The 14,759-nt window shown below is 25.3% G+C and overlaps 1 protein-coding gene across 19 annotated transcripts in view; it reads right to left on the bottom strand.

The window, feature by feature from the left end:
* Positions 1 to 5,731: 5,731 nt before the first annotated feature.
* Positions 5,732 to 14,759, bottom strand: part of LOC130670729 (forkhead box protein P1) — a 174,337-nt gene continuing 165,309 nt past the window's right edge. For 11 of the 19 annotated variants that reach the window (XM_057474184.1, XM_057474181.1, XM_057474180.1 and 8 more), the window contains 4 exons: positions 11,191 to 11,366; positions 8,129 to 8,204; positions 6,403 to 6,515; positions 5,732 to 6,318 (listed from right to left, as the gene is read on the bottom strand). In XM_057474184.1, coding sequence (XP_057330167.1) covers positions 6,045 to 6,318; positions 6,403 to 6,515; positions 8,129 to 8,204; positions 11,191 to 11,366 — 639 coding nt within the window. In that variant the 3' untranslated portion in view covers positions 5,732 to 6,044. Of the gene's footprint in view, positions 6,319 to 6,402; positions 6,516 to 8,128; positions 8,205 to 11,190; positions 11,367 to 13,119; positions 13,251 to 14,759 lie in introns of those variants that run through there. The other 8 variants (XM_057474178.1, XM_057474175.1, XM_057474176.1 and 5 more) reach the window with 8 other exon arrangements.

Genomic DNA, 14,759 nt, shown 5'->3' on the forward strand with positions numbered 1-14,759 from the left:
GCTTCTCTGTTCAAAATGATTCTCTATCTGCTACAGTCTCCGAATCGGTCGCTTTTCCGACAGAGTCACTGTGTCCACCAGTTACTTCAGGACTCTTGGATGCACCTCTGTAGTAAGGGCGACTGGGCCGGAATCGGCTGTTGGGGGGACTCCTCGAAATTTGAGATAGTGAAAATATTGAACACTTTTTACTAGTGAGAGGCATGCCAAGTTACGATATAAATTTCTCTGGTAATTAGTGTATTTTCACTAGTTCTGTTTTAAGTGGGGAGAAGGGAAGCTAAATGTGCGCTGGTGCAGTTAAACGATGATGACCCAAGTGCGTCAGCGCAGGGGAGGATTCACCGGAGTTTTAAATGTTGTGAGTACCTAGAGTCATTTTTGTCCGCCGTTATTTCATTTATTATTATATGACATTACATGATTTTAACAAGATCTGGCACCCGATTTCTCAAAAATATTTTTTAAAAATTAACAAATCGTTCGGAAAATCCTCTGATCGGTGAAGAAAATTTATTGACTGTAATTTAAAAAATTTTAAAAGTTAAAATAATTTATTATTAGTATAGCAGAGGCCAGTTGCTCCTTTGGGCAATTTGAGTCTGCTGTTGACTGCTACGTTGATCGCTGTTGGACCTGCCTATTATGTCCTTTGACTTTGTCAAACCATATAGGTGTCAACACTTCCCGTCAAAGTCAAGCGGAAGTTCGATTGCCGTGAGCATTCAGGATTTTGTTTGCTGATAGAAAAAGTAAATTCTGCGTCGATGAATGAAAAATGCCTCTGCCCGCGTTTGAAATTTTCAAGTCACGGTTCGAATAATTATTGAGCCACCGGGCTCCGGTCGCGGTAGTCAATTTTAATTGTTTATATATCGTTTATTCCATTTAGCTTCTAATAGAACAGGAAAACAGTGGCTGAGTCTGCTCCTGTGGGCAATTCGAGCCCGCTGTAGACTACTGCGTTGATCGCTGTTGGTCAAGCGTAAGCTTGGTTGCCGTGAGCAAGTTTAAGGTTTTATGCGCCGATTTAATAAATAAAAAAATACACTTTTCTATTCATATGTAAATTCTTTTTGTGCATAAACAGCCTCTATTCGCGTTGAAAAATAGCCAGGTCCGTGGTTCGATATAGGGCGAATTATTGTACGGCGCGTACCGGGTTTTTAAACTACAAATATTTTTTATTGTAACGGAATTTATTTTTTATAATAATTGTTTTGACTTTGAGTGAAGAGTCTCCATGTTTTCATCTCATTCAAAATTAATCGACTCGAATAATTTATTTATTTTCGAGTCAAAGTTTTGAGTATACAATTTCTATACAGATTGTATACAATTGGATCGGGCCATTTTTTCTATCCACTTTATATATAATTTTCTACAATTGTATAAAATTTTTTTTATTAATTCCTAATGCTTCGATCTTTTATTTTTTAAATATGTACACAATAGTTTTATATATTTTTTTACTATATCATTTTTTATGCTTTTCATTACACAGAATGCAAATAGTATAGACTTAAATGGGTAATAAATATATATAATAATAATAATAAAAGTCGATATAAATATACACTAGCAAGTTGGCATTAAATTTCACAAAAAAATTATATTTTTTATGGCTTTAATTTTGAATTTTTTTGATTATTAATAAACGAAAAAATAATTACTAGTAATATATGAGCCGGGTCAAAAAATTGTAGTTTTTTTCATAATCGATTCATGTAAAGTGTAAAGATATTCATAATATATAAAAACGCAAAGAGAACAAGGGTGTGATAATAATTTAATATAAATCGTCATAAATTATTTATCAGAGTTAACTAAAGTATACTGTGATGTAACTGATTATTGATTCGTAATCAATAATTTAATATTAAAACTCACACTGAATAATGAAATAATGTCTTCATTTTACTTCATATTTTTTAAATTATTTACTTCCATCGATTATTAATTTCTATGCATTTTTTTTACTGTCCAATGTTTTGTTCTCTTGATAATTAAATAAATTTTCAAGTCCTTCACTTTTTTATTAATTTTTGGAGGCATTTATTTATTGAAACTCTGTAGGGAGTGAAAAGGGGGGGGGGGGTAGTAATGATATCTAATTGTTATATCTTGGAGGAGTGAAATATATATATTTTATAAGTAAAGGAAATTAATCAGGTTCAAAGCTATGATTTATTTTTTGAAATTTTTTAATAATATAAATAAATAAAAAAGACAATTATTTAAGTTATTATTTTGTTCACAATTTTATTTTATTTAACATTTTTTTTTTTAGATATTTTAAACAATTTATTTAACAAAATTAATTATTCAATAATTAATTAAATAATTATAAAAAAATTTTAGCTTTATTAAATTTTTTTATTTTTACTTTATAATTAATTAAAAAACTGTACATTTTCATTAAATATCCATTAAATTATCAATAATTAATAATAAATATTTTTTAAATAAAAAAAAAAAAATTTCAAAAATTATTTTTTTTTGTTATCATAGACATAACTGATTAATCTCTTTTATAATTTTATTATCAAGCCGAATGTTATGATTTAATTATTTTATTATTACAATTTTAAAATTACTGATATTACGATTATTCATCTTCTTCACTATTTATTATTTTAATAATTCTGCATTATCGATCACATTAATTCACATCCATTCACTCTCTATACTCTCATAATTAATATCCACACTATCATTGTCATTATTAATCACCAATTAATTAATATTAATTTTTCCTACATATCGATTAAATTCCCAGTACGAATGAATACGAAACTACTTATCATTATCATTATTATTATTTTTAATTAATCATCATCATCATCCTCATCATCATCATTAATTATTATTTCAATTATATTATTAATTATTAAGATAAAATGCTAAGCTACGCTACCAATTGGGTGAGCTTTGATTGGGTACTTGAGGCCTCTTTTTTAAATTCAAATTTATTTTTACATTGAGATTAAGAATCTTATTAATTATATCACTCATTATTTTTTTTTTGTTATTTAAATCCCAATTATTTTAATAGTAACTCATAAATTTTGATACTTTTAATTAAATAAATTTTTTTATTTACATTTTATTATTTTTATTTTACATAAATAAATTCAGTTTTACACTGAGCAGAAAAATAAATATTTCCTTGACAAAAAAATTTATTTTAATTAATTTTTATAATTAATTAGATTTTTTTTTTGTAAAATAAATTACGATCCTGAAGTTAGCAGACAATTAAAAATTTTATGATTTTTTTTGAACAATTAAATTTAAAGAAAAAAGAAACTAAAAAAATGCACGTGTAGAAAATTTAAAAAACTAAAGGTGTGTTTTTTAAAAATATTTTTTTTTCATAATTTATCGTTTTTTAAAAAATCAAAAAATTATTAGACGTCGGCTAATTTTAGTATCATAATAAATTTCTATTAATAAATTCTTGAGATAAAAATATTTTTAACTGACCGTTTAAAAAATTAATTCTTTAATAAAAAAATATTTATTTTGCTCAGTATGTAATTAATTGATTAAATAAATTATTTATTTATTTTACTAACTAACTATTGTCCTTGGAATTAAAAATTAATTTTTGTGTGATGGTCATAACTAATGACCGTGATTTTAAATAACGCAAACATTGACAGCCAAATTTAGTAGACTTAATGAATAACAATAATCGTAATTACAAATTAGTTATTAACAAACATAAATTTCAAAAATATTAATTGACAAAACTTATTTACAAAATTTAAAAAAATATATCAAGATCCTTAATCTCAAATAATTTATAAAAACTCCAGAATAAAATAATTAAAATTGTCTTTTTTCAATAAAAAAAAAAAAGTGTCTTTGGACCTTCGAGTACTCTTAATAATCAATAATAATAATAATCAATAATAATCTCGTAATTATAATTAATAATTCTACATTGCATACATCACATTATAAGAGACAGTTTTAAATGTCAGTCGGTGTCAATTTAAAAAAACAATCGGAATTTTATGAATTTAATAGTTTAAAAATTTATTATTATTCCATCCAGCCACGACGGTCCGTTAATCAAAGGCTATTATCATTATTATTTATTATATATTTTTTTTTAATTAAAAAGAACTACACTGTAAAAGGAGTCGTGTTAAAAATGAACTCAATTTAACACCGCGCGGTGTTAAAATTAAATAACGCAAGTGTAGGCGGTGTAATTTTGCGGTGTTAAATCGGTGTAAAAAAAAATTTCACATATGAAAATTAAATGAATATTATCTGGAAGTAATTTCAATTTTGCTGTGTACTTATCTAAATAATTATTTATGTCATACGTAATTTATTTAAAAATTACACAATTTTACGCCCACTAATTCGATCATTAATAATTTAATTAATTAATAAAATCACTAATTAACTGTAGAGATTGAGTAAGAAAATATTCACAAAATAAAATATTTTAACACCAGGAAATTTTTTTAACTGCAGCCAAGAGTATTTACATCCGCGGTGTTATTTTAACCCCGCTTTCGGTGTTAAAATTTAACACCTACACCGCTTAGACTCACCCCGGTTTTTTTTTTTACAGTGTAGTGTTTAAAATTTTTTTTTTATTTATTTATCATTTTATAATAAAGTTAAGGTAAAAAGTATCATGTGATTTAATGAATAATTTTGTTGGACATGGATATAAATTTATAATTTAATTAAATAGCCGACGTGTCTTTTATATTTATCTCTAGCAGCAGTCTCCGTCATTCTTCATAATTTATTTATAGACTTATATTTTATGTATTGTAACTGGTATCGACTGAATTTAATAACATTATTGTTATTATTATTATTATTATTAATATTATTTTCAAAATCATTTATCTCTACTCTACAATCTTACAATAAAATCAATTATTTATTTTATTCTTCAGCATTTTCTCTTTTGTCTGTGTTATTTATTATTATTTTATCTACAAACGTGTTCATTATCGTCAACACACGTACCGGAAGTGTATTTACCTCTTAAATATTTTTAAATTCCGTATAATTAAATAAAATACAGAATCATTTATCATTTAATATTTATGTTCATTTATATATAAATTGCGACTTAGAAGAGCCACTTCCACAGCGTTTTTTTTTCTATTTATTTATATATTTATTTATATAATAAATTAATACTAAAATTGTCGATCGAGTGTCTCATGAAAAAAGACCTGAGCACACGTGACTATTTTCTTTCATTAAATAAAATTATTATTATTTTTGTTAAATTATCAATTAATAAATCCTACATACATATATTTATATATTTATATTTATATTTATATATTTATATATTTATAGATAGTAGACTATTTATATACTTTAACTATACAAATAACTAAATTGTTTACAACATTAAAAATAAAAATAATAATACAAATCGTTGTCTGTTGAATTAAGATATGGATCGCTTCGATTGACTTTATCATTTATCATTTAATATAATTTTATTTTTATTTAATATTTATAAAAAAAAAACAAAATTAAATATTAAATAAAAATATAATCTAACCAATCCCATCGAGTATAATTTTTTATTTTAATTATTATTATTTTTTTTTTTTCTATGTTCAATTTCATGCATTCCCGCTCTTTCTCTCTCTACTAATCGCGCTCTCACGTCATCACATTCAAAAGTCTTATTATCGTCTTATGAAAAAATTGCGATTTAGATATGCTGAGTGACTTTGTTATTATTATTTTTTTTTTTACCATTTTATATATTTTTTTATTTTTTTTTTTTTTTCGACTAAAGCTACGATTATTTTCTAAAATTATTTATACGGACAAATAATTATTATTATTTAATTTATGCCCAAAAGACCAGAATCGAAATTTATCAATTATTTTTATTAAATATTAAATATTTATTATTTATTATTATTATTAATAATAATTAATTTTTATTCAAAAATTGGGTTGATTTTTAAAAATTAATTAAAGTCGTAAAATTTAACTGAATTGTTAATTTTTGTTGATGTTTAATTAAATGTGTGGTACTACGCTTCAATTTGATCGTCAGATGTCATAATGTCTGGTGCCATTGATAAATCTTCGGCCATATCTTCGTCTTGCCCGGAATCGTGACCGTGGCTCTCGGGATACTCGCGGTCGTCGACGCCCTCGTCGTCGTGCTCGTGATCGTGATCGTTTGGTCCATCAAGCAACTCACGTTTTATTAATCTCGATAATTTACTTCCCTCGGGACTTTGGCCCTCTTGCTTTATATGCATCCCCGACTCGTCGAGAGATGACCTGAAGTAATTTACAAATCTAATTAATGTATAATATATTATTTATATTATTTCATTATTGTTTATCTCGCGGGATTTATTATGGTGGATTTAATTTATTTACATTAGATCGTTGTGTGGCATCACGTGTTCCTTGTCTGGACTTGTGGCTGTTGATGTACACATCGAATTGTTCAAAAATCCCATGTTAGATTCACCCAACGCAGCCTGGAAATACTCAAATTGCATTAGATTATTAGTTAGAAAATCTGTTCATTTATTTTTTCATTTTTATTTAAATTAGAAATTTGGAGTCATGTAGAAACTGCCCGCGTATGATAACGAAATTTATTTAATTAGATAGTTTATTAATAAGAACATTTTTTAGCGCGAAATTTGAATATAAATAAAATGGTAAAATCATAAGAAGGTGGCGGTAATTCAAAAATTAGAATTTAATTTTGACCATACATTGGACGTTTCGTCCCTTTATTGAGACTTCTTTAGCAACTAGAACAAGTCAATGATCAAGGTGGAATGTGATTGGTTGTGTTGTACCGTGTGATTGTAAAACTAATTGTTTACTTATTTATTTATATAATTTTGTAAATTATTTATAACGACTTGTTTTAGTTGCTGAAGAAGCCGCGATAAAAAGACGAATAGTCCAATGTACGGTCAAAATTAAATTCTAATTTTTGAATTACTGTCTACCTCCCTATGATTTTACTATTTTATTAAGTTAATCTGGACACGATTTTGAATGAATATATTTAAATACAAATATTTATAATTATTGATGTACCTGAAGATCGGAACGTTTTTCGCGCAACGAAAATGAAATAAATTTATGTAAGTTGACTGCTTAAAGATGACTTAAGGGGTAATTGGGGGTGGCCGCAATTTTCGGCTCGCATACTAGTACCTTTGCGAAACATTTCAGAAATCTAGATCCAGTAGATTTTTTTCTGTTCATTTCGTTTTCTTATTTTCGTTTCGTGAAAAATGTTCCAATCTTCAGGTACATAATTATTGAGAAACCTTACGAGTGCATTCGGAAATGCTCTAGATCTAGCTCTCGCCAATGGCAACGCGTGGCTAGAGCTAGATCTTGAGCATTTCCGAATGCACCCTAAGATATTGAGCAAATTATCTCATAGAATTTTTTGAAACCATGAGGCAGAAATCCGAGACTTCTCTAATCGAAAAAAATTTCAAAATTTCCATTGGTATTTTATATATTATTACAAGTGGGTATTAGAAAGTATATATTTTATTTTTCGTTATATTTTATGTAAATTTAAAAATAACCTTTGCTGTGGCCAATTATTATTTTTATCGTTTACAAAGGTCAGACACTGTTCTTTTTTTTTATCATTAGTATCTATAGGTAATATCGATATACATATGAGTAGGTTATATGAATAATTAAGATGCAGGTATACAATATTTCGCGGTATTTCTAAATCATTTATAGTCATATATTTTTTATTTGATGAAAATTGTTCTGATATTTTATTTATTTTTATCAGTGAACTCAATTTAAATTCGATGTTCTATTAAAGTTATTTAATTTTTTTAAATTTAGTCAGTAAAATAATTAAATTTAAATTCATCAAAAATATACAGACATTTATATCACATATATTTTTGTAATTTAAATGAATTCATTTTTAACGCGAGATTAATTACCTTGACATATGTCATTATTAATAGTGTGGATTATATTTTAAGAAAATTTAGTTTTATTCTCAAGATCTTAATTGTCTAAAAATATTTACATATTTTTATATATATATATTTCATATTAAGTAATTTTTTTTTTTGTTTAAAAATTTGAAAATATTTACCTGGAGATTGGCATTGAGAGCGTCACCGTACATTGTCGGACTGTGCGTTAGCGTGGGACTTTTCGATGGCACCCCCCTAATTATGACAGAAAAAAAAAATATAAATAATAAATATAATTTATTAAAATACTTTTAATAGCTGTAATTATATATATTTTATTTAAAAACACTTAACATTTATATAAAATAGTGATAAATATTAAATATAAAAAAAGTTTAAGAAAAATATATAAATATATAATATAATAGTTATAAGTATATATATTTATATATTTATTGATAGAGAAAAAGGAAGGAAGATAAATTGACAAATGATGTATACATATATAATAATATTTAATAGCGAAATATAATTAAGCACACACACACAAATATGTAAAATAGTTAAAATATTTGTTAAATAACACATAGAAAATATGTAAAAAGTGAAAGATAGTATATAAAATTTATATAGTGAAATAGAGAGATATATAAAGAGAGATAGTTTAAAAGGGATAATAAAAAAGAGTAAAATTTTTAAATTTAGTATAAAAGACAAAAAAACTACTGGCATAATAAAAAAGTTTAAAAAACGTTGAAAGTTTTTTTTGTTTTTATTCTTACCGATGACGCGGCCGAACCAAAGATGATCATGTAGGTGTGTAGGTGTGAAAATTTTTAAACAATACTATTTTTAAACGCTTTCCATATTTTGAATAGTTAACATTTTTTTTAATAAAATAATTAGTGGATTAGTCATTGACTTTTTTTTATATTAATTGAATACTGAAGTAGAAAAAAAAATGAGAAAAATTGCCGGGTGAAAATGAAAATTTTGAATTTCAATTTTTGGAACATAAATTATCTTTTTTTTTAATTAGACAAAATTTAGAGTTAAAATTTTAATTGAGAAAAATATCTTCAGTCATTCTGTTTAAAATAACATGAGTTTGAAATAATGTGAGTTTGTATTCAAAAATTGGTAGCCATTATGACAGCCTTGAAATTTTATAACTTACCTAATAATTAATTTTCTTCCGTGACTTAAAAATACTGTATTTAATTGTATAATCTGAAAATTCTTTCAGTTCAAAATATTTATGGTCAAATTTTGAATTTGATCAGTATTCAAATTAAAATAAAATATATGAATACTCAAAAAAATTAGAAAACTACTTTTGCTTATTGAAGAGATGTCATAAATTTTTTTGACTGAAATATTTTTCAATAGATTTTTAAAATAATATTAAATAATTTTCATTTTGTTTGGTGATAAATCAAAATACGGTATTAAATTTATTTAAAAAAAAAATTATCAAAATCTACTCATGCATTAAAAAAATTCGGCTGTTCATAAATGGCTAGCGTCTTTTAAAAACTATTTATAATGAAAGAGCAAGCATAAAATTTATTAAATAGATAAAATATTAAAAGTAGAATATAAAAAAGTGAAATTTTAAAAGAGATAAAAATTTGATAAACTGACTACTGATATAAAAATTTAAAAAGTGAAAAATGTATTAAAATTTTAAAAAGTTAAAAAGTTTTAAATCTAACTACTTAATAAAAGAAAAAAATTTAATTATTTAAAAATTTATAAGGTACAAATATCGTCAACCTGATACCTGATTATATTTCGTTACGGTGATAGAAGAAGATTATTCCCATCCACTTGATAATTAGCTCCATGATCTCGTTTATCATTCACACACTCAATTGCATATTTATTATTATTGTCATATTTAATTTAATATAGTCATGCGCAAGTGGTCTCGACGCGTTTTTTCCATTTACTCTAAACCCAATCATACAGGAAATTTTTTAAAATTTGGATACTGTAATTTTCATTTTTTGAGGAGTTCAAAAAAATCATTTATTAATTTTATTCATCCATTAACGAATCGAGAAAGCGAATTCAAAAGCTCCACACAAGCTAAGCATGAGTTTATAGGAATCGCATGCAATTTTTTTTAGAAAAAAATAAAAATAAAATCTTTGGATTTTAAAAATAATAGAGGACGAAATCGTGCAGGATCGCGACTATTAAGCTGATTAATTAGCTAGGATATTACACGGTGATGTTGGATAACTATATAAAGCCTAACCAAGTTAATAAATAAGCTCTAAAAATTTATTCGGCCAACTAACGAAGACTCTCTCGATATTTTTTGCGCGGCTTCGTAGCAAGCAGGATAAAATATCTCGTTATAACATCGTCATACTCTCTACAAATATATATAATATATAACTATATATCATATATAGATATATATTTTTTAAAATTATTATTATCATTTTTTTTTTTTTTATGAAATTATTATTTTTTATTTTTTTTTTATTCAAAAAAAGGTAGGGAGGATCTACGAGGCAATCAGGCATGATGCGTGAATCTAGTTTTTTTTTCTCATTTTAGTTTTTTTTAAATTTTTATTTTACGTTTGAAAAACAGGTTATACGATCAAATGTTGTTTACTTTATTTTTCTCACCTCATATTTATTACTGATAAAAAAATTGACTTTTCATTTTTATCCCAATACAAATAAATTTTTTTACTTGTATATAAATTTTTCATTGATTGATTTAATTAGTAATTTTATACCATATTTGAATTTATTCTATTATAGAATTTAATTTTGTAATTTTAATTTTTATTTCAATTAATTAATTGTTTATTGATTATTGAGTTAATTAAATTTAGACAATAATTTTGATAAAAAGTAAACAACAGTATCATCGTATTTTTTTTTTTTGTGAATTAGGTAGAGATAACGACCAAGCGATTCGTTACTAATGAAAATCATGATAAGAAAAATTGCAGTACCGTTTAAAATTTATGAATTACCAGATGATTAATTTTTTATTTTAAATTCTTTTAACCAATTAGACTGTTGAAAATTTCCCGGTGGATAAATTTAGTATGAACTTATTGTATATGATAATTCGTACTCCGATTAGATAAAGGATTTTGTCGTGAAAAATTCAAAATTTCGAACAAGCAATTTAGTGGTGGAATCAAAATTTTCATAGAAACGTTTCGCGTAAGTCATCACCAGCAGAATTGCTAAAAAGTGGTAGTGCTTACTGTGCGGAGAGGTGGGGTGGAGTGGGTGATGGGGTTGGGTCATATTTCCTGGGACGGCCGCGGGACAGATGCCGCCGCTTTACGAACTCGGCGTCGTCCACCATCCAGAATGACCCAAAGTCGTCCTCATAGCGCACAAAACACTTGTGCAATGATAGATTGGTGCGGATGGCGTTCTGTATACACAGACAAGACCACCAAGAAATAGAGAAAAAGAGAGTAAAAAAGAGAACAAGATTTTTTTTTTTAGTTTATTGTTTTTTTCTCGATCTAATAAAAATCCTCTCGATGCAATTTCACTTCGGACTACTGTCATAATTATTTTTATTTTTGACGTAACATTTTATTTAAACTCAAGTCTTGTCGCTGCATCCTCTCCAACGGTGATTTCATTATTTTCTGTAGACACGGGCATACGAGAGAGTAAAGAGAGAACATAAATATTCATATACATTTTTTTAAAATTATTATCATACAATAATAATTATTATATATTTTTTTTTTGAAAGGGTTAAAGGGAATTAAAAATTTTGCGGGCTCTTGTCCGGCTTCCTTCTAAATATTTCATACGTGCAACACACATTTTATCGTTATTCTAATAAAATATTATTAAAAGATGGTTTATAAATATATGTATGATAAATAGTAAGTATGAGTAATTAAAAAAAAAAATAATAAATAAATAAATAAATGATAAATGCGATATCCCGTTCACCAAAAATTTATACTTTCTAATTATAGTATAGAAATCCACATTTTTAAGTTCTGCGTATCTGGCACATCCGCGTAACTTTCTTCTCGGGGTTAGTCGCTGCAAAGCCCATCATAACCATGCTTGTTAAGCCACACAATTTTTTTTTTTTTTTTTTTTTTTTTTTTAATAAATAAATTCATTTTTAATTTTAAAATTCTTCTACTTGTTCACATTTTCACTCAATCGTACTCAATATTTAAGTCAACATTCATTCCATTATTAATTCTATCTAAAAAAAATTCATTCGGAACACGAGTAAAATATTTTTCTCACACATTAAGATATTTTTAAAAATTATTTAAAAATTCTAACGATAGTTTGTTAATAAACATTCAGAATTAAAGCTGAATATAAACGGAAATTAAAAAAATTTATAAAGTAAATAAATATGAATAATTAAAATAACAAACACTAGATAAATATAATAAAGTTTATAAAAAAGCAATAGATTTTAAAAATATATGGAAGTATAAAAAAATGCAGCATTCAGAGTAAAAAATTTTATTGAAAATTTTCGGTTTTTAAAAATTTAAAAAAGCGTTTTAAGCCATCAGACGCTCAGGGGAAATAAATATGTGTGTTAATATTTGCGGGTACTAGACTAAAAGCTTGTGAGAATTAAAATAAATATGATGTATAAATGCAGTGCAAATATATAATAATAATAATAAAAACGATTAGAAATATTGAAATAGTTAAAATGTTTAAAATTTAAATAACTACTTATGTAAAAAAGATATTTTAAAAAAGCGTAGACATATAAAGCGATAAAAATAGTAAAAAAGTATTTAAAAAATTTAAAAATCTATGAATATAAATTTAAGAAGTTTAAAAAAGTATCTAGAGATAAAAATACATATAGAGCGTTTTTAAAAATTAATTTTAAATAAAAGATATAAATAAATAGTTGCAGATAAATAGCATATGAAAAATACGACATTGAGAAAGTGGAAAAATATTAAATACTTAAAAAAATTCAATGATTCAGGAAAATTTAAGTTATTAAAATTTTTTTTTGAAAAGTAGATGAGAATATTTTGATTTAGGGTCACATATATATACATATACATGAATAATAGATGTATATATATATATTTATATTGATAAAATTCTTAAGTGGAATAAGAAAGTGATAGAAAAATCGCGCAAGTCGGGGCGGGAAGGGGGTAACGTACCCAGTCGTGCTGCAAGCGCGTTGAGGACGTCTCTTGTAAAACTCCACTTCGTCGACAGTCCATACGGCCCCTTTCACGTTTTCGACTCGCATGAAACATTTGTGGAGAGACAGGTTGTGTCGCACTGCGTTCTATACAAAATAATACACAGACTAAATAAGCAACGCAAAAAACGAACTAAGCCAACTCAATCACGAACTCGATGGCTGAATTTTTTTAAAAATAATTTCTTTTCTTTTGTTTATTATTGTGATTCTTGATGCCGATGATTTATTTATTCAGTCAAACTGTCGTTATCATAAATATTGTCATACTGTACATTCCGTCACGTCGTTCTGTTTTTAATTATTAGTTTTTTTTAAATTTAAAAATCCATTAATTTTTAGTCATTTTAATAATTTTTAAAATTCAATCGATTAATAATTTTATTTTAAAAATTTATATTCATTGGTACAGAAAAAAAAAATTTCTTGGCGCGAAAAATATTTTGCGTTATAAATTGAAGACATTTTTTGGAGAAATTTTTTTTTCGCCTCAAGAAAATTTTCATTTTCAATTTATTTATAGTGCAAAAAATTTCTTGGGACAAGTGAAAATTTTTTGTGCCAAGAAATCATTTTTTTTTTGTGTGTACTTATAATTGTTATTATTATTAATCAATTGAATTAAAGTCAAATAAAAAAAAAATAATAAAAAAAATAAATAAATTATAGTAGCGTATAAAAAACGATGCATATGGCGATGAATATCTAATATATCTAATATAACTAATAACAAGATTAAGTACTAAAAAAAAAAAAATCATATTAATAATAATAACAATAATAAATAATATATATTAATGTAGCGAAGAGGCAAAATATTCGCGAAATAAAATATTTGTTGTTAATAAAAAATAAAATAAATGTTAAATAATAAACCAATATTTAAAATAATAAATAACATAGGACACGTTTCTGTTGCATTCCTGTATATAATCTGTTAATGCAGAGCTAGGTATCTAAACTCTATAGGAGAACAACAATTATTCATGCCGCAGGGCTGAACAAATTATAATCGACGAACAAAACTCGTTGACGTATACATTTTTTTATAACGTTATTTTTTTTTTATTTGCTCTTCTGTTAATTCTTCCGGGTATGGATCTGGAGCTCCTTGGAGTTGCGACCTGTAGATTTCTAATTCATATTTTTAATATATTTTTTAACAAAATATATTTATTGTTTTGTTATCTTGAATTATCTCGTTGTAAACACAGAACCATGCGAGGCGAAGCTTTTTATGGCAAACGTCGATTGCTTACACTCACTTATTACTATTTTATTTATAAATTACTCACTCACTCAAACGTACTTTTAACATTCTCACTAATTCAGTTTAAATTATTAACCCCTCGTATTTTTAAATCTATACTAGAAATAATATATATTTTGAGTATGAATTTATAATAAAAAAAAATCCTAGAACAGGTAAATTATTAAATTTCAGTGTAATAATTAATTATTTCGACTTTTTCAAATTAAATTTTTTTACTGTTTAATTATTTTTTTTTTTTAATTTAATTTAATACGCGTACTAGAACTTTTTTTTACTTGCTATTGCGGTAAATTTTTTTTTTTATGGTGATTGTTACTTAAACG

The sequence above is a fragment of the Microplitis mediator genome, chromosome 7, assembly GCF_029852145.1.
Source record: "Microplitis mediator isolate UGA2020A chromosome 7, iyMicMedi2.1, whole genome shotgun sequence".
In the NCBI taxonomy this organism is placed as follows: Eukaryota; Metazoa; Arthropoda; class Insecta; order Hymenoptera; family Braconidae; genus Microplitis; species Microplitis mediator.